Source organism: Cetorhinus maximus, unplaced genomic scaffold (assembly GCF_964194155.1).
Source record: "Cetorhinus maximus unplaced genomic scaffold, sCetMax3.hap1.1 HAP1_SCAFFOLD_830, whole genome shotgun sequence".
NCBI lineage: Eukaryota > Metazoa > Chordata > Chondrichthyes > Lamniformes > Cetorhinidae > Cetorhinus > Cetorhinus maximus.
In genome coordinates, this window is record NW_027596772.1 from 70,526 (window position 1) to 92,480 (window position 21,955).

A 21,955-nucleotide genomic window follows, 5' to 3' on the forward strand; every position below is an offset into this window, starting at 1 on the left:
GTTGTAGGGGCGGAGGAGGTTACAGAGATAGGGAGGGTGATAGGGGCTGGAGGAGGTTACAGAGATAGGTAGGGTTTTAGGGGCTTGAGGAGGTTACGGAGATAGGGAGGGTTGTAGGGATGGCGGAGTTTACAGAGATAGGGAGGGTTTTAGGGGCTGGAGAAGTTTACAGAGATAGGGAGTGTTGTAGGGGTGGAGGAGGTTACAGAGATAGGGAGGGTTGTAGGGGTTGGAGGAGGTAACAGAGATAGGGAGGGTTGTAGGGGCTGGAGGAGGTTACAGAGATAGGGAGGGTTGTAGGGACTGGAGGAGGTTACAGAGATAGGGAGGGTTGTAGGGGCTGGAGGAGGTTACAGAGATACGGAGTGTTGTAGGGGCTGGAGGAGGTTACATATATAGGGAGTGTTGTAGGGGCGGAGGAGGTTACAGAGAGAGGGGGGGTTGTAGGGGCTGGAGGAGGTTACAGAGATAGGTAGAGTTGTAGGTGCTGAAGGACGTTACAGAGGTATGGAGGGTTGTAGGGGTGGCGGAGGTTACAGAGATAGGGAGGGTTTTAGGGGCTTGAGAAGGTTACAGAGATAGGGAGTGTTGTAGGGGTGGAGGAGGTTACAGAGATAGGGAGGGTTGTAGGGGTTGGAGGAGGTAACAGAGATAGGGAGGATTGTAGGGGCTTCAGGAGGTTACAGAGATAGGGAAGGTTGTAGGGACTGGAGGAGGTTACAGAGATAGGGAGGGTTGTAGGGGCTGGAGGTGCTAACAGAGATAGGGATGGTTGTAGGGTCTGGAGGAGGTTACAGAGATAGGGAAGGTTGTAGGGGTCGGAGGTTGTTAGAGATAGAGAGGGTTGTAGGGCCTGGAGGATGTTACAGAGTTGGGAGGGATGTAATGGTCGGTAGTTGTTACAGATATAGGGAGGGTTGTAAGGACTGGAGGATGTTACAGAGTTGGGATGGTCGTAGGGTTCGGAGGTTGTTACAGAGATAGTGAGGGTTGTAGGGACTGGTGGAGGTTACAGAGATAGTGAGGGTTGTAGGGACTGGAGGAGTTTACTGAGATAGGGAGAGTTGTAGGGACTGGAGGAGGTTACAGAGATAGGGAGTGTTGTAGGGGATGGAGGATGTTACAGAGATAGGGAGGGTTGTCGGGAATGAAGGAGATTATAGAGATAGCGAGGGTTGCAGGGGCTGGAGGAGGTTACAGAGTTGGGAGGGTTGTAGGGGTCAGAGGTTGTTACAGAGATAGGGAGAGTTGTATGGACTGGAGGAGGTTACAGAGATAGGGAGGGTTGTAGGGGCTGGTGGAGGTTACAGAGATAGTGAGGATTGTAGGGACTGGAGGAGGTTACAGAGATAGGGAGTGTTGTAGACGCTGGAGAAGGTTACAGGGATAGGTAGGGTTGTAGGTGCGGCAGACATTACAGAGATAGGGTGGGTCGTAGGGGTGGAGGAGGTTACAGAGATAGGCAGGTTTGTAGGGGCTGGTGGAGGTTACAGAGATAGGGAGTGTTGTAGCGACTGGAGCAGGTTACAAAGATAGGGAGGGTTGTAGGGGCGGCGGAGGTTACAGAGATAGTGAGGGTTGTAGTGGCTGGAGAAGGTTACAGAGATAGGGAGGGTTGTAGGGGAGGTGGAGTTTATAGAGATAGGGAGGGTTGTAGGGACTGGAGGAGGTTACAGAGATTGGGAGGGTTGTAGGTGCTGGAGGAGGCAACAGAGATAGGGAGGGTTGCAGGGGCTGGAGGAGGTTACAGAGATAGGGAGCGTTGTAGAGACTGGAGGAGGTTACAGAGCTGGGAGTGTTGTAGGGGTCGGAGGTTGTTACAGAGATATGGAGGGTTGTAGGGACTGGAGGAGCTTACAGAGATAGGGACGGTTGTAGGTGCTGGAGGAGTTTACAGAGATAGGGAGGGTTGCTTGGGCTGGATGAGGTTACAGAGATAGGTGGCGTTGTAGTTACTGGAGGAGGTTCCAGAAATAGGGAGGGTTCTTGGGGCTTGAGGAGGTTACAGAGATAGGGAGTGTTGTAGGGTCTGGAGGAGTTTACAAAGATGGGGAGGGTTGTAGGCGTCAGAGGTTGTTATAGTGATAGGGTGGGTTGTAGGGACTGGAGGAGGTTACAGAGTTGGGAGAGTTGTAGGGGTCGGAGGTTGGTACAGAGATAGGGAGGCTTGTTGGGACTGGAGGAGGTTACAGAGATAGGGACGGTTGTTGGGACTGGAGGAGGTTATAGAGATAACCTGTTTCATTTTCTGGAAAACCTGGGGTTTGATCCCAAGGGGAATAGAATTAAAACTAGCTCCGTTACCCCTCCAACAACATCAGTAAAAAGCAGATGGTCTGGGGCCATAATCACATTGCTGTTTGTGGGATCTTGCTGTGTGCTTCTGTGTTTCTTATAACAGTGAGCTCACTGCAAAAGAAATCCTTCATTGGCTGTGAAATGCTTCGGGATGTCCTGAGGTGGGGGAAAGGCGCTAGAGAAATGCAAGTCCTTTGTTTACCATGAGTTTAGGTTAATCTTAATCCTACATATGCATGTGTACACAACCAAGGGTATCTTACACAAAGGCACAGTGTTAGTGAGGAGGCTCCCTCTCTCTTCAATTCCACCTCATCCCCACACTCTCTGCCATTGCCTTATCTTGACACCATGGACAGAGCCTGTATTGTACATTTAAAGGAATTTATTGATGTCAGCCTGGTCACTGGTTTAATTTTGTGGAAAACCTGGGGTTTGATCCCAAGGGGAACAGAATTAAAACTAGCTCCGTTACTCCTGGATAAGAGAAGGCACTTTGTACAGTGACATAGACAGGATTTGATGACACAGGATTTCATATATGCGGCACAGAAACAGGCCATTCAGCCCATCTGATCCGTGCTGGTGTTTCTGCTCCACACGAGCCTCCTCCCATCTCACCCCATCGCCATATCCTTCTATTCCTTTCTCCCTCATGTGTTTATCCAGCTTCCCCCTTAACTACATCGACACTATTCACTTCCACCACTCCCTGTGGGAGCGAGTTCCACATTCCCCCCACTCTCTGGGTAAAGACGTTTCTCCGGAATTCCCCATTGGATTTATTAGTGACGATCTTATATGGATGACCCCTAGTTCTGGTCTCCCCTCCCACCAGAGGAAACATTCCCTCTGTATCCACTCCATCCAAACCTTTCTGAATTTTAAATACCTCGATGAGGTCACCCCCCTCAGCCTTCTCTTTTCTAGAGAACAAAGACCCAGCCCGTCCATCCTGTCCTCATATAAACTCATGTGAGTTTACCCTCACATTTCTGGGATCATCATTGTAAATCTTCCCTCTCCAGTATCTCGATGTCCTTTCTGTAATATGGTGACCAGAACTGCTCGTGGTAATCTCAGTGCAGTGCAACCAAGTTTTGATGCAGGCTTACCGTCACTTCCCTACTTTTCAATTCTATCCCTCCAGAAATAATCCCTAGTTTTTGGTATGATTTTTGCCTTGCCTTGCTAACCTGCGGGGGTAACTCCCACTGTGTGGTCTTATTTGCACTCTGAAGGTGTTGGGGGAAACCTGCGCACGCAGTTAAATAACTCCCCGTGATTCAGGCTCGAGTGTATAGTCCAAATGCAAGGTTATTACTCAGGCATCAATCGTATAGTGACCATTACAGTTATCGATTCAGACAGCCTGGCTTATTGTAGGCTGGAGCTGATCCGACAAGGTTTCTGTCGATGTTGGACTCCCGACTGTCCTGTGACTTCTGAGCTTAAGGGAGCTGTTCCCTGGTATATTGTCTACCTTTTCCGTGTGAGTTATATTACACGGTACCCAGGATGTACGTTGAACTGAGTTGCTTCTCATCCACCCTCCAGAGTTGACATCACCGCTGTCTTGAGGCTTTAACTGTTTATGAAGTGAACATTAGAAAGGGAACAGACCGACCGAGACAACCTCAAATCATTAAATGTTACTGGGTGGGGGGCGCTCCCGATATTCTGGCCAACCCCCAGTATTCGCACCAGATTTGGGGGCACATCCAACGTGTCTCCTGGCAGAAACAGAACGTGCTAGAAAAACTCAGGAGGTTTGTCAGTGCCCTGCGCAGAGAAAAGACAGAGTTAACATTTTAAGTCCGTATGGCTCTTCTCCAGAGCTGAAGAGATGTAGAAATGTGATGGTCAAAGGAAAGAACTGTGGATGCTGGAAATCCAAAACAAAAACAGGAATACCTGGAGAAAGTTTTTCCAGGTAATTGTGTTTTTGTTTTGGGTTTTTTTAATACTGTTTAAGAGAGTGGGGGCTGGGTGGAACAAAATAGAAGGACAGAGATAGGTGAGAGATCAGGTGAGATTTGACAAAGATGTGTTGGACATCAGAGAAATGGAGTGCTAATGATTGTGTTAAAGACGAAAGCAGGTGTTAATAATGGCATGAAGGTCAGACATCACTAGGTGTTAATAGCAGAACAATGGGTCAGTGCCTCTCTGAAAGCAAAACATGGGAACAAATTGCAGACTGGCACTTGGTGGGGGTGATGGGCGGGGGAAGGGGGGGGGTAAAAAACCTCCTGACAGTTTCTCCTCCCATTGTTCTGGCCAATAACTGATGTTGGCAAAATTCAAACTCTGGTAATCACATTGAGATGTGATTAAATATTCGACCCGAGAGAATTCTAACAGTTGGTTAAAGAATTGGTTTCCATACATGGTTGACAGTCCCAGGTGAATGAATATTTAGCCAGAATCTGTTACAATCAGAGTCCAGTTATATTAAGAAACAATGACTGCATTTGTATAGCATTTCTAACATAGTAAAACAACCACAAAGCGTTTCACAGGAGCCTAAAAGAGACAGATTTTGACATCGAGCTGCAAAAGGAGATATTAGGACTGAGCATCACCAGTCAAAGACGTACATTTTCATAAAAGATGAGAGAAAGAGAGAAAGGGGCGGAGAGGTTTAGGGAGAGAATTCCAGAGCTCAGGGCCCCAGGCAGCTGAAGGCACGGCCGCCAATGGTGGAGCGATGGGAATCGGGGGATGGTCAAGAGGCCGGAATTGGAGAAGGGCAGAGATCTCGGAGTGTTGTAGGGGCTTGAGGAGGTTACAGAAATAGGGAGGGTTGTAGGGGCGGAGGAGGTTACAGAGATAGGGAGGGTTATAGGGGCTGGAGGAGGTTACAGAGATAGGGAGGGTTGTAGGGGCTGGAGGAGGTTACAGAGATAGGGAGGGTTGTAGGGGCTGGAGGAGGTTACAGAGATACAGAGTGTTGTAGAGGTTGGAGGAGGTTACAGGTATAGGGAGTGTTGTAGGGGCGGAAGAGGTTACAGAGATAGGGAGGGTTATGGGCTGGAGGAGGTTACAGAGATAGGTAGGTTTGTAGGGGCTGGAGGAGGTTACAGAGATAGGGAGGGTTGTTGGGGCGGAGGAGATTACAGAGATAGGGAGGGTTATAGGGGCTGGAGGAGGTTACAGAGATAGGGAGGGTTGTAGGGGCTGGAGGAGGTTACAGAGATAGGGAGGGTTGTTGGGGCGGAGGAGGTTACAGAGATAGGGAGGGTTATAGGGGCTGGAGGAGGTTACAGAGATAGGGAGGGTTGTAGGGGCTGGAGGAGGTTACAGAGATAGGGAGGGTTGTAGGGGCTGGAGGAGTTTACAGAGATACGGAGTGTTGTAGGGGCTGGAGGAGGTTACAGATATAGGGAGTGTTGTAGGGGCGGAGGAGGTTACAGAGATAGGAAAGGTTATAGGGGCTGGAGGAGGTTACAGAGATAGGTAGGGTTGTAGGGGCTTGAGGAGGTTACGGAGATAGGGAGGGTTGTAGGGATGGCGGAGTTTACAGAGATAGGGAGGGTTTTAGGGGCTGGAGAAGTTTACAGAGATAGGGAGGGTTGTAGGGGTTGGAGGAGGTAACAGAGATAGGGAGGGTTGTAGGGGCTTGAGGAGGTTACAGAGATAGGGATGGTTGTATTGACTGGAGGAAGTTACAGAGATAGGGAGGGTTGTAGGGGCTGGAGGTGCTAACAGAGATAGGGATGGTTGTAGGGACTGGAGGAGGTTACAGAGATAGGGAGGGTTGTAGGGGTCGGAGGTTGTTAGAGATAGAGAGGGTTGTAGGGCCTGGAGGATGTTACAGAGTTGGGAGGGATGTAATGGTCGGTAGTTGTTACAGAGATAGGGAGGGTTGTAGGGGATGGAGGAGGTTACAGAGATAGGGAGAGTTGTAGGGTCTGGAGGTGTTTACAGAGATAGGGAGGGCTGTAGGAGTCGGAGGTTGTTACAGATATAGGGAGGGTTGTAAGGACTGGAGGATGTTACAGAGTTGGGATGGTCGTAGGGTTCGGAGGTTGTTACAGAGATAGGGAGGGTTGTAGGGACTGGTGGATGTTACAGAGATAGTGAGGGTTGTAGGGACTGGAGGAGTTTACTGAGATAGGGAGAGTTGTAGGGACTGGAGGAGGTTACAGAGATAGGGAGTGTTGTAGGGGATGGAGGATGTTACAGAGATAGGGAGGGTTGTCGGGAATGATGGTGATTATAGAGATAGCGAGGGTTGCAGAGGCTGGAGGAGGTTACAGAGTTGGGAGGGTTGTAGGGGTCGGAGGTTGTTACAGAGATAGGGAGAGTTGTATGGACTGGAGGAGGTTACAGAGATAGGGTGGGTTGTAGGGGCTGGTGGAGGTTACAGAGATAGTGAGGATTGTAGGGACTGGAGGAGGTTACAGAGATAGGGAGTGTTTTAGACGCTGGAGAAGGTTACAGGGATAGGGAGGGTTGTAGGTGCGGCAGACATTACAGAGATAGGGTGGGTCGTAGGGGTGGAGGAGGTTACAGAGATAGGCAGGTTTGTAGGGGCTGGTGGAGGTTACAGAGATAGGGAGTGTTGTTGCGACTGGAGCAGGTTACAAAGATAGGGAGGGTTGTAGGGGCGGCGGAGGTTACAGAGATAGGGAGGGTTGTAGTGGCTGGAGAAGGTTACAGAGATAGGGAGGGTTGTAGGGGAGGCGGAGTTTACAGAGATAGGGAGGGTTGTAGGGACTGAAGGAGGTTACCGAGATTGGGAGGGTTGTAGGTGCTGGAGGAGGCAACTGAGATAGGGAGGGTTGCAGGGCTGGAGGAGGTTACAGAGATAGGGAGCGTTGTAGAGACTGGAGGAGGTTACAGAGCTGGGAGGGTTGTAGGGGTCGGAGGTTGTTACAGAGATATGGAGGGTTGTAGGGACTGGAGGAGCTTACAGAGATAGGGATGGTTGTAGCTGCTGGAGGAGGTTACAGAGATAGGGAGGGTTGCTTGGGCTGGATGAGGTAACAGAGATAGGTGGCGTTGTAGTTACTGGAGGAGGTTCCAGAAATAGGGAGGGTTCTTGGGGCTTGAGGAGGTTACAGAGATAGGTAGTGTTGTAGGGTCTGGAGGAGTTTACAGAGATGGGGAGGGTTGTAGGGTTCGGAGGTTGTTATAGTGATAGGGAGGGTTGTAGGGACTGGAGGAGGTTACAGAGTTGGGAGAGTTGTAGGGGTCGGAGGTTGGTACAGAGATAGGAAGGCTTGTAGGGACTGGAGGAGGTTACAGAGATAGGGACGGTTGTTGGGACTGGAGGAGGTTATAGAGATAACCTGTTTCATTTTCTGGAAAACCTGGGGTTTGATCCCAAGGGGAACAGAATTAAAACTCGCTCCGTTACTCCTGGATAAGAGAAGGCACTTTGTACAGTGACATAGACAGGATTTGATGACACTGGATTTGATGTTCCCTGGTATATTGTCTACCTTTTCCGTGTGAGTTATATTACACGGTACCCAGGATGTATGTTGAACTGAGTTGCTTCTCATCCACCCTCCAGAGTTGACATCACCGCTGTCTTGAGGATTTAACTGTTTAAGAAGTGAACACTAGAAAGGGAACAGACCGACCGAGACAACCTCAAATCATTAAATGTTACTGGGGGGGGTGGGGTGTGCGCTCCCGATATTCTGGCCAACCCCCAGTATTCGCACCAGATTTGGGGGCACATCCAACGTGTCTCCTGGCAGAAACAGAACGTGCTAGAATAACTCAGCAGGTTTGGCAGTGCGCTGCGCAGAGAAAAAACAGAGTTAACGTTTTAGGTCCGTATGGCTCTTCTCCAGAGCTGAAGAGATGTAGAAATGTGATGGTCAAAGGAAAGAACTGTGGATGCTGGAAATCCAAAACAAAAACAGGAATACCTGGAGAAAGTTTTTCCAGGTATTTCTGTTTTTGTTTTAGAAATGTGTTGGGTTTTTTTAATACTGTTTAAGAGAGTGGGGGCTGGGAGGAACAAAATAGATGGACAGAGATAGGTGAGAGATCAGGTGAGGTTTGACAAAGATGTGTTGGACACAAGACAAATGGGGTGCTAATGATTGTGTTAAAGACGAAAGCAGGTGTTAATAATGGCATGAAGGTCAGACATCAGTAGGAGTTAATAGCAGAACAAGGGGTCAGTGCCTCTCTGAAAGCAAAACATGGGAACAAATTGCAGACTGGCACTTGGTGGGGGTGGAGGGTGGGGGAAGGGGGGGAAATAACCTCCTGACAGTTTCTCCTCCCATTGTTCTGGCCATTAACTGATGTTGGCAAAATTCAAACTCTGGTAATCACATTGAGATGTGATTAAATATTGGACCCAAGAGAATTCTAACAGTTGGTTAAAGAATTGGTTTCCATACATGGTTGACAGTCCCAGTTGAATGAATATTTAGCCAGAATCTGTTACTATCAGAGTCCAGTTATATTAAGAAACAATGACTGCATTTGTTTAGCATTTCTAACATAGTAAAACAACCACAAAGGGTTTCACAGGAGCCTAAATGAGACAGATTTTGACATCGAGCTGCAAAAGGAGATATTAGGACTGGGCATCACCAGTCAAAGACATACATTTTCATAAAAGAAGAGAGAAAGAGAGAAAGGGGCGGAGAGGTTTAGGGAGAGAATTCCAGAGCTCAGGGCCCCAGGCAGCTGAAGGAACGGCCGCCAATGGTGGAGCGATGAGAATCGGGGGATGGTCAAGAGGCCGGAATTGGAGAAGCGCAGAGATCTCGGAGTGTTGTAGGGGCTGGAGGAGGTTACAGAGATAGGGAGGGTTGTAGGGGCTGGTGGATGTAACAGAGATAGGGAGGGTTGTAGGAACTGGAGGAGGTGACAGAAATAGGGAGGGTTGTAGGGGCTGGAGGAGGTTACATGATAGGGAGGATTGTAGGGGCTGGAGGAGGTTACAGAGATAGGGAGGGTTGTAGCGGTTGGAGGAGGTTACAGAGATAGGGAGGGTTGTAGGGGCTGGAGGAGGTTACAGAGATAGGGATTGTTGTAGGGGTGGCGGAGGTTACAGAGATTGGGAGGGTTGTAGGGGCCGGAGGAGCTTACAGAGATAGGGAGGGTTGTAGGGATTGGAGGAGGTTACAGAGATAGGGAGAGTTGTAGGGGCTGGAGATGGTTACAGTGATAGGAAGGGATATAGAGACTGGAGGAGGTTACAGAGTTGGGAGGGTTGTTGGGGTCGGAGGAGGTTTCAAAGATAGGGAGGGTTGTAGGGGTCGGAGGTTGTTACTGAGATATGGAGGGTTGAAGGGACTGGAGGAGGTTACACAGAAGGGAGGGTTGTAGGGGCTGGAGGAGTTTACAAAGATAGGGAGGGTTGTTGGGACTGGAGGAGGGTACAGAGATAGGGAAGGCTGTAGAGACTGGAGGAGGTTACAGAGTTGGGAGGGTTGTCGGAGTTGGAGGTTGTTACAGAGATATGGAGGGTTGTAGGGACTGGAAATGGTTATAGAGATAGTGAGCGTTGAAGGGGCTGGAGGAGGTTACAGAGATCGGGAGGGTTGTAGGATCTGGAAGAGGTTACAGAGATAGGGAGGGTGGTCAGGGGTCGGAGGTTGTTACAGAAATAGGGAGGGATGTAGGGACTGGAGGAGGTTACAGAGTTGGGAGTGTTGTATGGACTGGAGGAGGTTATAGAGATAGGGAGGCTTGTAGGGGCTGTAGGAGGTTACAGAGATAGGGAGGGTTGCAGAGACTGGAGGAGGTTACAGAGTTGGGAGTGTTGTCGCGGTCGGACGTTGTTACAGAGATAGGGAGGGTTGTAGGGGTCGGAGTTTGTAACAGAGATAGAGAGGGTTGTAGGGACTGGAGGAGGTTACAGAGATAGGGAGGGTTGTATGGACTGGAGGAGGTTATAGAGATAGGGAGGCTTGTAGGGGCTGGAGGAGGTTACAGAAATAGGGAGGGTTATAGAGACTGGAGGAGGTTACAGAGTTGGGAGTGTTGTCGCGGTCGGACGTTGTTACAGAGATAGGGAGGGTTGTAGGGGCGACGGATGTTACAGAGATAGGGAGGGTTGTAGGGACTGGAAGAGGTTACAGAGATAGGGAGGGTTGTAGCGGCTGGAGCAGCTTACAGAGATAGTGAGGTTTGTAGGGGCTGGAGTAGGTTACAGAGATAGGTAGGGTTGTAGGGGCTGGAGGAGGTTACAGAGATAGGGAGGGTTGTAGGGGACTGGAGGAGGTTACAGAGATTTGGATCGTTGGAGGGGCGGCGGAGTTTACAGAGACAGGGAGGGTTGTCGTGGCTGGAGGAGGTTACAGAGATAGGGAGGGTTGTCGGTGCGGTGGAGGTTACAGAGATAGGGAGGGTTGTAGGGGCTGGAGGAGGCAACAGAGATAGGGAGGGTTGCAGGGTCTGGAGGAGGTTACAGAGATAGGGAGGGTTGTAGGGCCTGGAGGAGGTTACAGAGTTGGGAAGGTTGCAGAGGTCGGAGGCTGGTACAGAGATAGGGAGGGTTGTAGGGACTGGAGGAGGTTCCATAGTTGCGTGGGTCGTAGGGGTCGGAGGTTGTTACCGAGATATCGAGGGTTGAAGGGACTGTAGGAGGTTACAAAGATAGGAAAGGTTGTAGGGACTGGAGGTGAGTACTGAGATAGTGAGGGCTGTAGGGAATGGAGGAATTTACAGAGATAGGTAGGGTTGTAGAGGCGGCGGAGGTTACAGAGATAGGGAGGATTTTTGGGGCTGGAGGAGGTTACATAGATAGGGAGGGTTGTTGGGATGCAGGAAGTTACATAGATAGGGAGGGTTGTAGGGACTGGAGGGGGTTATTGAGATAGGGAGGGTTGTAGGTGCTTGACTTGGTTACAGAGGTAGGGAGGGTTGTTGGGGCTGGAGGAGGCAACAGAGATAGGGAGGGTTGGAGGGGCTGGAGGAATTTACAGAGATAGGGAAGGTTGTAGCGGCGGCGGAGGTTACTGAGATAGGGTGGGTTGTAGTGGATGGAGGAGGTTACAGAGATGGCGTGGGTTGTAGGGGTCGGAGGTTGTTACAGAGATAGCGAGGGTTGAAGGGACTGGAGGAGGTTACAGAGATAGGGAGTGTTGTAGGGACTGGAGGAGGGTACAGAGATAGTGAGGGCTGTAGGGATTGGAGGAGTTTACAGAGATAGGAGTGTTGTAGGGGTCGGAAATTGTTACAGAGATAGGGAGGGTTGTAGGGACTGGAGGAGGTTACAGAGATACGGAGGGATGTAGGGGCTGGACGAGGTTACATAGATTGGGAGGGTTGTAGGGGCTGGAGGACTTTACCGGGATAGGGAGGGTTGTAGCGGCGGCGGAGGTTACAGAGATAGGGAGGATTGTAGGGGCTGGAGGAGGTTACATAGATAGGGAGGGTTGTAGGGGCTGGAGGAAGTTTCAGAGATAGGGAGGATTGTAGGGACTGGAGGAGGTTAAAGAGATAGGGATGGTTGTACGGACTGGAGGAGGTTACAGAGATAGGGAGGGTTGTACGGGCTGGAGGAGGTTACAGAGATAGGGAGTGTTGTAGGGGCAGTGGAGGTAGCAGAGATAGGGAGGGTTGTAGGGGCTGGAGGATGTTACAGAGATAGGGAGGGATGTAGGGGCTGGTGGAGGCAACTGAGATAGGGAGGGTTGTAGGGACTGGAGGAAGTTACAGAGATAGGGAATGTTGTAGGGCCTGGAGGAGGTTTCAGAGATAGGGAGGGTTGTGGAGACTGGAGGAGGTTACACAGTTAGGAGTGTTGTAGGAGTCGGAGGTTGTTACAGAGATAGGTAGGGTTGTAGGGACTGGAGGAGGTTACAGAGATAGCGAGGGTTGAAGGGACTGGAGGAGGTTACAGAGATTGGGAAGGTTGTAGGGACTGGAGGAGGGTAAAGAGATAGTGATTGCTGTAGAGACTGGAGCAGGTTACAGAGATAGGGATGGTTGTACGGGCTGGAGGAGATTACAGAGATAGGGCGGGTTGTAGGGACTGGAGGAGGTTACAGAGAGAGGGAGAGTTGAAGGGGTGGCGGAGTTTACGGAGATAGGGAGGGTTGTACGGACTGGAGGAGGTTACAGAGATAGGGATTGTTGTAGGGACTGGAGGAGGTTATTGAGATAGGGAGGGTTGTAGGGGCTTGAGTTAGTTACAGAGATAGGGAGGGTTGTTGGGGCTGGAGGAGGTTACAGAGAGATAGAGGGTTGTAGGGGCGGAGGAGTTTACGGAGATAGGGAGGGTTGTACGGTCTGGAATAGGTTACAGAGATCGGGAGGGTTGTAGGGACTGGAGTAGGTTATAGAGATAGGGAGGGTTGTAGTGGCTGGAGTTGATTACATAGATAGGGAGGGTTGTAGGGGCTCGAGGAGGCAACAGAGATAGGGAGGGTTTCAGGGGCTGGAGGAGGTTTCAGAGATAGGGAGGGTTGTAGAGACTGGAGGAAGTTACAGAGATAGGGAAGGTTGTAGGGGCTGGAGGAGGTTTCAGAGATAGGGAGGGTTGTGGAGACTGGAGGAGGTTATACAGTTAGGAGTGTTGTAGGAGTTGGAGGTTGTTACAGAGATAGGGAGGGTTGTAAGGACTGGAGGAGGTTACAGAGATAGGGAGGGTTATAGGGGCTGGAGGAGGTTACAAAGATGGGGAGCTTTGCAGGCAATGGAGGAGGTTACAGAGATAAGGAGGGTTGTAGGGGCTGGACGAGGTTACAGAGATTGGGAGGGTTGTAGGGTCTGGAGGACTTTCTAGGGATAGGGAGGGTTGTAGGTGCGGCGGAGGTTACACAGATAGGGTGGGTTGTAGGGGATGGAGGCGGTTACAGAGATGGCATGGGTTGTAGGGGTCGGAGGTTGTTATAGAGATCGGGAGGGTTGTAGGGACTGGAGGAGGTTACAGTGATAGGGAGAGTTGTACGGTCTGGAGGAGGTTACAGAGATAGGGAGGGTTGTAGGGGTCAGAGGTTGTTACAGAGATAGGGAGGATTGTAGGGACTGAAGCAGATTACAGAGTTGGGAGTTTGTAGGCGTCGGAGGTTGGTACAGAGATAGGGAGGGTTGTACGGCTTGGAGGAGGTTACAGAGATAGCAAGGGTTGAAGGGACTGGAGGAGATTATAGAGATAGGGAGGGTTGTAGGGGCTGGAGGAGGTTACAGAGATAGGGAGTGTTGTAGTGTCTGGAGGAGTTTACAGAGATGGGGAGGGGTGTAGTGTTCGGAGGTTGTTATAGAGATAGGGAGGGTTGTAGGGACTAAAGGAAGTTACAGAGTTGGGAGGGTTGTCGGGGTCAGAGGATGGTACAGCGATGGGGATGTTTGTAGGGACTGGAATAGTTTACATAGATAGGGAGTGTTGTAGGGACTGGAGGAGATTATTGAGATTGGGAGGGTTGTAGGGGCTGGAGTTGGTTACAGGGATAGGGAGGTTTGTAGGGGTTCGAGGAGGAAACAGAGATAGGGAGGGTTGCAGGGGCTGGAGGAGGTTTCAGAGATAGGGAGGGTTACAGAGACTGGAGGAAGTTACAGAGTTGGGAGTGTTGTAGGGGTCGGAGGTTACAGAGATAGGGAGGGTTGTAGTGGCTGGAGGAGGTTACAGAGATAGGGAGGGTTGAAGGGGCTGGAGGAGGTTACAGAGATAGGGAGGGTTTTAGGGACTGGAGGAGGTTACAGAGTTGGGAGTGTTGTCGGGGTCGGAGGTTGGTACAGATATAGGGAGGGTTGTAGGTACTGGAGGAGGTTACAGAGATAGGGAGGTTTTTAGGGACTGGAGGAGATTATAGAGATATGGAGGGTTGTAGGGGTTGGAGGAGGTTACAGAGATAGGGAGGGTTGTATCGGCTGGAGGAGATTACAGAGATATGGAGGGTTGTAGGAGCTGGAGGAGGTTACAGAGATAGGGAGGTTTTTAGGGACTGGAGGAGATTATAGAGATATGGAGGGTTGTAGGAGCTGGAGGAGGTTACAGAGATAGGGAGGGTTGAAGGGACTCTAGGAGGTTATTGAGATGGGGTCGGTTGTAGAGGTCGGAGGTTGTTATAGAGATAGGGAGGGTTGTAGGGACTAGAGGAGGTTACAGAGATAGGGAGGGTTGTAGGGGCTGGAGGAGGTTACAGAGATATGGAGGGATGTAGAGGCTGGTGGAGGTTACAGAAATAGGGAGGGTTGTAGGGGCTGGAGGAGGTTACAGAGATAGGGAGTGTTGTAGGGGCTGGAGTTGGTTACAGAGATAGGGAGGTTTGTAGGGGCTGGAGGAGGTAACAGAGATAGGGAGTGTTGAAGTGGCTGGAGAGGTTGCAGAGATAGGGAGTGTTGTAGAGACTGGAGGAGGTTACAGAGTTGGGAAGTTTGTAGGGGTCGGAGGTTGTTACTGAGATAGGGAGGGTTGTAGGGACTGGAGGAGGTTACAGAGATAGGGTGCGTTGTAGGGACTGGAGGAGGTTTCAGAGTTAGGGAGGGTTGAGGACACTGGAGGAGGTTACAGAGTTTGGAGTGTGTAGGGGTCAGAGGTTGTTACAGAGATAGGGAGGGTTGTAGGGACTGGAGGAGGTTACAGAGATAGGGAGGGTTGTTGGGGCTGGAGGAGGTTACAGAGATAGGGAGTTTTGCAGGCAATGGAGGAGGTTACAGAGATAGGGAGGGTTGTAGGGTCTGGACGATGTTACAGAGATTGGGAGGGTTGTAGGGTCTGTAGGACTTTACAGGGATAGGGAGGGTTGTAGGGGCGGCGGAGGTTACAGAAATAAGGTGGGTTGAAGGGGATGGAGGAGGGTACAGTGATGGTGTGGGTTGTAGGGTTCGGAGGTTGTTACAGAGATAGCGAGGGTTGAAGGGACTGGAGGAGGTTACAGAGATAGGGAAGGTTGTAGGGACTGGAGGAGGGTAAAGAGATAGTGAGGGCTGTAGGGACTGGAGGAGTTTACACAGATAGGTAGGGTTGTAGGGTCGGCGGAGGTTACAGAGATAGGGAGCATTGTAGGGGCTGGAGGAGGTTACTTAGATAGGGAAGGTTGTAGGGGCTGGAGAAAGTTACAGAGATAGGGAGGGTTGTAGGGACTGGAGGAGGTTACAGAGATAGGGAAGGTTGTAGGGGCTGGAGGAGGTTACAGAGATAGGGAGTGTTGTAGGGGCTGGAGGAGATTACTGAGATAGTGATGGTTGTAGGAACTGGAGCAGGTTACAGAGATAGGGAAGGTTGTTTGGGCTGGAGGAGGTTACAGAGATAGGGAGGGTTGTAGGGGCTGGAGGAGGTTACAGAGAGAGGGAGGGTTGTAGGGTCGGCGGAGTTTACGGAGATAGGGAGGGTTGTACGGACTGGAGGAGGTTACAGAGATAGGGAGGGTTGTAGGGGCAGCGGAGGTAGCAGAGATAGGGAGGTTTGGAGGGGCTGGGGGATGTTACAGAGATAGGGAGGGTTGTAGGTGCTGGAGGACGCAACAGAGATAGGGAGGGTTGTAGGGACTGGAGGAGGTTTCAGAGATAGGGAGTGTTGTAGGGCCTGGAGGAGTTTACAGAGTTGGGAGGGTTGCAGGGGTCGGAGGCTGGTACAGAGATGGGGAGGGTTGTAGGGACTGGAGGAGGTTACAGAGTTGTGTGGGTCGTAGGGGTCGGAGGTTGTTACAGAGATAGCGAGGGTTGAAGGGACTGGAGGAGGTTACAGAGACAGGGAAGTTTGTAGGGACTGGAGGAGGGTAAAGAGATAGTGAGGGCTGTTGGGACTGGAGCAGGTTACAGAGATAGGGATGGTTGTACGGGCTGGAGGAGGTTACAGAGATAGGGAGCGTTGTATGGGCGGCGGAGTTTACGGAGATAGGGAGGGTTGTATGGACTGGAGGAGGTTACAGAGAGAGGGAGGATTGTAGGGGCGGCGGAGTTTACGGAGATAGGGAGGGTTGTACGGTCTGGAATAGGTTACAGAGATCGGGAGGGTTGTAGGGACTGGAGTAGGTAATAGTGATAGGGAGGATTGTAGGGGCTGGAGGAGGCAAAAGCGAGAGGGAGGGTTTCAGGGGCTGGAGGTGGTTTCAGAGATAGGGAGGGTTGTAGAGACTGGAGGAGGTTACAGAGTTGGGAGTGTTGTAGGGGTCGGAGGTTACAGAGATAGGGAGGGTTGTAGTGGCTGGAGGAGGTTACAGAGATAGGGAGGGTTGAAGGGGCTGGAGGAGGTTACAGAGACAGGGAGGGTTTTAGGGACTGGAGGAGGTTACAGAGTTGGGAGTGTTGTCGGGGTCGGAGGTTGGTACAGATATAGGGAGTGTTGTAAGTACTGGAGGAGGTTACAGAGATAGGGAGGTTTTTAGGGACTGGTGGAGATTATAGAGATATGGAGGGTTGTAGGGGTTGGAGGAGGTTACAGAGATAGGGAGGGTTGTATCGGCTGGAGGAGATTACAGAGATAGGGAGGGTTGTAGGAGCTGGAGGAGGTTACAGAGATAGGGATGGTTGAAGGGACTTGAGGAGGTTATTGAGATGGGGTGGGTTGTAGGGGTCGGAGGTTGTTATAGGGATAGGGAGGGTTGTAGGGACTGGAGGAGGTTACAGAGATAGGGAGGGTTGAAGGGCTGGAGGAGGTTACAGAGATAGGGAGTGTTGTAGGGGCTGGAGTTGGTTACAGAGATAGGGAGGTTTGTAGGGGCTGGAGGAGGCAACAGATATAGGCAGTGTTGAAGTGGCTGGAGAGGTTACAGAGATAGGGAGTGTTGTAGAGACTGGAGGAGGTTACAGAGTTGGGAAGTTTGTAGTGGTCAGAGGTTTTTACAGAGATAGGGAGGGTTGTAGGGGCTGGAGGAGGTTACAGAGATAGGGAGGTTTGCAGGCAATGGAGGAAGTTACAGAGATTGGGAGGGTTGTAGGGTCTGGACAAGGTTACAGAGATTGGGATGGTTGTAGGGGCTGGAGGACTTTACAGGGATAGGGAGGGTTGTAGTGGCGGCGGAGGTTACAGAGATAGGGAGGGTTGTAGGGACTGGAGGAGGGTACAGAGATAGTGAGGGCTGTAGGGACTGGAGGAGGTTACAGAGATAGGGAGGGTTGTAGGGACTGGAGGAGGTTACAGAGATAGGGAACGTTGTTGGGGCTGCAGGAGGTTACAGAGATAGGGAGTGTTGTAGGGGCTGGAGGAGATTACAGAGGTAGTGAGGGTTGTAGGGGTGAATTGTTGTTACAGAGATAGGGAGGGTTGTAGGGGCTGGAGGAGGTTACAGAGATAGGGAGGGTTGTAGGGGTCGGATGTTGTTACAGAGATCGGGAGGTTTGTAGGGGCTGGAGGAGGTTACAGAGATAGGGAGTGTTGTAGGGGTCGGATGTTTTTACAGAGATAGGGAGGTTTGTAGGGGCTGGAGGAGGTTACAGAGATAGGGAGTGTTGCAGGGGCTGGAGGAGGTTACAGAGATATGGAGGGTTGTAGTGACTGGAGGAGTTTACAGAGTTGGGAGGGTTGTAGGGGTCGGAGTTTATTTCAGAGATAGGGAGGGTTGTAGGGACTGGAGGAGGTTACAGAGGTAGGGAGGGTTGTAGGGGTTTCGAGGAGGTTACAGAGATCGGGAGGTTTGCAGGGACTGGAGGGGGTGACAGAGTTGTATCACGGTGGGTTTGAGGTATCTCAACTGCAACATTATGTCAAATTTGAATTTCATTGCTCTTTGCGTAATGACCATTTTGAAATGATTTGGAATGTTCATTCAGAAATGTTTCTCCAATTCTATAGTTTATTCATAAAATAATGATCATGAGAGCTGAAAGGAAGGCAGTTAATGTCTTCAGATTAACCCCTGTGATGTGAAAAATGGGATTTGGACACTGAGCAACACTCGGTGACACTGGGATGGTTGACTGGGATCCCGTGGGACTGGGATGGGGTCCTCAGCACTGGGATCAGGAGTCTGCGACATTCCTGGGATCAAATAGAACTGGGAACGTCCACGAACATGGGGAGTAGAGTCATCAGGACTGGGGATTCCAATCTTACATTTCAGGGTCAGTTTTCTGTTCCTGAGTTCCACCTCACATTGTGCACCCCCAGTCTGTGATTTTTCTCCCAAGGGTAGGTGACCAATATCCTGATGTGTTCTCCCAGCATGTGTACAAATGAAAAACATGTGATTCAAAGTGCTGTCCAGCTGCTCTGTGCTTACAAATCTCCAGCACAAGCTGGGTTTAGTTGAAGGTCCTTAATGCCTGAGCTTTAACCTTCCCACAGAAATGAAAGCAGTGAGTTACTGATCAGTGTTTCTTGTAAATCGAGCATCGCAGTGTAACCATGTGAAGCTTGGGATGTAATGTACCAGCAGGGAGGTTATATCTGTGGATAAATACTTTCAATCTTTTCCAGGTAGACTCGTCTGTCCCAGTTTCTGGGTTCCTTGGGGAGCAGGTTGTGCTGCCCTGTACCTACAAAGGGAATGTCCCAGTCTCAGATTTACTGGCAGTCTGGGTTACAGCCAAGAGTGAAATTTTACACAAGTTCATCGCTGGGAACGACGATTTGACAGAACAAGATCCACGATTCACAAACAGAACAAACCTGTTCAAAGATCAACTGGGACAAGGCAACTGGTCAGTTCTGATCTTTGACCTCAAGGAGACAGACCAGATCCAGTATATATGTCACATCTACAAGAGAATAGCTGCTGCTTTTGTAAGGGAGCAAACTGATATCATCCATCTTTCTGTAACAGGTGAGAGGTTTCTGTTTCAGACATTCTGTATTTAATCTCTGTATGGGTTCGGTCGTTCAGTGGTTATGTTACTAGACTAGTAATACAGAGGCCTGGACTAACAATCCAGAGGATGAGAGTTCAAATCCCAGCATGGCACTTCCAGAATTTAAATTCAGTTTATTAAATAAAAATCTGGAAATATAAAGTTAGTTGCAATAAAAGTGACCCTGAAGCTGTTGGATTGTTGTAAAACCCCAACTGGTTGACGAATGTCCCTTTAGGGAAGAAAACCTGCTGTCCTTACCCAGTCTGGTCTCTATGTGACTCCAGTCCCACGTTAACCTGGTTGGTTAAGCTGGCCGAGGAGGTCAGAGGGCAGTTCAAAATGAATTGATATCAAACCATTGGAAAGAAATAATAAAATAAAACTGAATCATCACTGGCTTCATCCCAGGCATCGAAACAGGAAACAACACAGACAAATCCAGGCCAGTCGACATTGCAAAGTCCCCTCACTAACATCTGGGGACTGGTGTCCAAGTTGGGAGAGCTGTCTGGCAGAGTCATAATCACAGAATTAACCCTGAATCCCAGTCTCCTCTATCACCATCCCTGGGTATGTTCTGTCCCACTGGCAGGACAGACCCACCAGAGGTGCGGTATACGGTCCGGAGGGAGTAGTCCCGGGAATCCTCAACATTGACTCTGAACCCCATGAAGTCTCACAGCTTCAGGTCAAACATGGACCTGGAAACCTCCTGCTGATTATCACCTACTGCCCTCCCTCAGCTGATGAATCAGTACTCCTCCATGCTGAACACCACTTGGAGGAAGCAGTGAGAGTGGCAAGGACACAGAATGTACTGAGTGGGGACTTCACTGTCCATCACCAAGGGTGGATCAGTAATACCATCACCGACCAAGCTGATGGAGCCCTGAAGGACAGAGCTGTCAAACTGGGTGATGGAAGGAGTTAATGGAGCTATCAAGCTGCACTCACTCTCCAGCAGAGAGCTCCGTTTGTCTCCAGATGTTGGGGTGCAGGAGGTGGGGCCCATCGCACCTCTCAGGCAGCCTTTACAAGACCCAGTGCACTTACCTTGAAAGTGTATCCCAGTAGACCCAGGATCCTGGGGGGATCTCATCCACAGGGGGATGTAGGCTGCTGGGAATGATCCTGCTCAGGGTAACTCTGGAAACCTTCCATTCTACCCCCCACAGTTAATGCAATCCTGTTGGATTTTTCACTCTGCCAACCATGTTCCTGACCCTTTCCGATCATTTTGACCTGAGTCTCGTTCCTCCCAGGATGTGTTTCCCTAAAGCCCGTTAGAGACTTTGAACATTTCTGCAGTTTGTTTCACACACAATACTAAACACATGATGTTTTCTTTAGAGCGACCTCAAACACCTGTGCCGAACACGCCTGTACCGAGTACACCTGTACCAAACACGCCTGTACCGAACACACCTGTACCGAACACACCTGTACTGAGTACACCTGTACCGAACACACCTGTACCGAACACACCTGCACCGAACAGACCTGTACCGAGTACACCTGTACCGAACACACCTGTACCGAACACACCTGTACCGAGTACACCTGTACCGAACACACCTGTACCGAGTACACCTGTACCGAACACATCTGTACCGAGTACACCTGTACCGAGTACACCTGTACCGAACACACCTGTACCGAGTACACCTGCACCAGGTAAATCTGTTTCTAAACTACTGCATGTGTTTTCAGCTCTTACATTTGAACATGCTGGATAGACAGGTAGTAACATTGGAAGGTTTGAAATGCTGTGTGATATTTCACCATAGAATGGGTCTGTGAGAATGGGCCCCTTCCTGTCCCTTCCTTCCCATTGCAGTGTTCAGTTTGTTCCCAGGAACAGGAGTCACTCATTCAGACACTGGAGTCTGTGCGGTTCCCCCTCCAACAATCTGCTGCTGTTCACGACTGGTCCTGTAAATCCGTGTGATCCTGGATCCACACAGTAAACAGTTCAAACCGTTTAACTGTCTCAATTCCCACTCCATAAATACTCAGTGCGTAAATCCTAGTGTTCCCAGAAAACACTACATCCCTACCGTGGGAGTGCTGCACTGTCTGAGGCTCAGTACTGAGGGAGTGCTGCACTGTCTGAGGCTCAGTACTGAGGGAGCGCTGCACTGTATGAGGCTCAGTACTGAGGGAGTGCTGCACTGTCTGAGGCTCAGTGCTGAGGGAGCGCTGCACTGTCGGAGGGTCAGTACTGAGGGAGTGCTGCACTGTCTCAGGCTCAGTACTGAGGCAGCGCTGCATTGTCGGAGGGTCGGTATTGGAGGAGCAGGGGAGGGGTGGGGTGAAGTGACCAAATGTACCATGTGGGGAAGATTTGGCGGTGCTGTGGTTTTCTAACCAGACTAATACTCCGGAGAATGAGAGTTCAAATTCCAACATAGCACTTAAAGAATTTAAATTGAGTTGATTAAATAAAAATCTGGAAATCTGAAGTTAGTTGCAATAAAAGTGACCATGAAGTTGTTGGATTGTTGTAAATCCCCAATTGGTTCATTGATGTCTCTTTAGGGATGGAAACCCTGCCATCCTTACCCAGTCTGGTCGAGATGTGACTCCAGATGTGGGGGTACTGCGCTGGCGCTCCCCACCGATTTTGCAATCAAAAATAAAACTTAATTTCTACTTCCCCCGACCTGTACGTTACAGCTTTCCTCTGAAAATACTGAACACTTTTCCCTGTCATTTTTGATTGACCTGCTCTCTGACTGAATCCCTGATGATTTCCCCTCCGCTTGTGTAGTAGCGTCCATCCGCCAGCAGAGGGTGGGGTTGTATCACTTTAATCACAAGATCGAGAAACGGGTTTGAGGAAGAGACACTTTGTCCCTTTTGAAATTCATTCACCCAGAGACAAATGATCTCTCCCTGCAGCAGCCAGCGGCTTCTGAAATGACTTTATCACTCGCAAGGCCAAATCAGTTCTTCAAATTTTTTTTTCTCCCTGTAATTATCCTTCCCTTTGATA

The 21,955-nt window shown here is 50.2% G+C and overlaps 1 protein-coding gene across 1 annotated transcript in view; it reads left to right on the forward strand.

Moving 5' to 3' along the window:
• LOC144674854 (ICOS ligand-like) overlaps window positions 1-21,955 on the forward strand; it is a 65,342-nt gene that overhangs the window by 43,147 nt on the left and 240 nt on the right. The window contains exons 4-5 of the mRNA XM_078536025.1: window positions 18,606-18,932; window positions 20,311-20,372. Of these exons, the coding sequence (XP_078392151.1) occupies window positions 18,606-18,932; window positions 20,311-20,372 (389 nt within the window). The remainder of the gene's footprint in view (window positions 1-18,605; window positions 18,933-20,310; window positions 20,373-21,955) is intronic.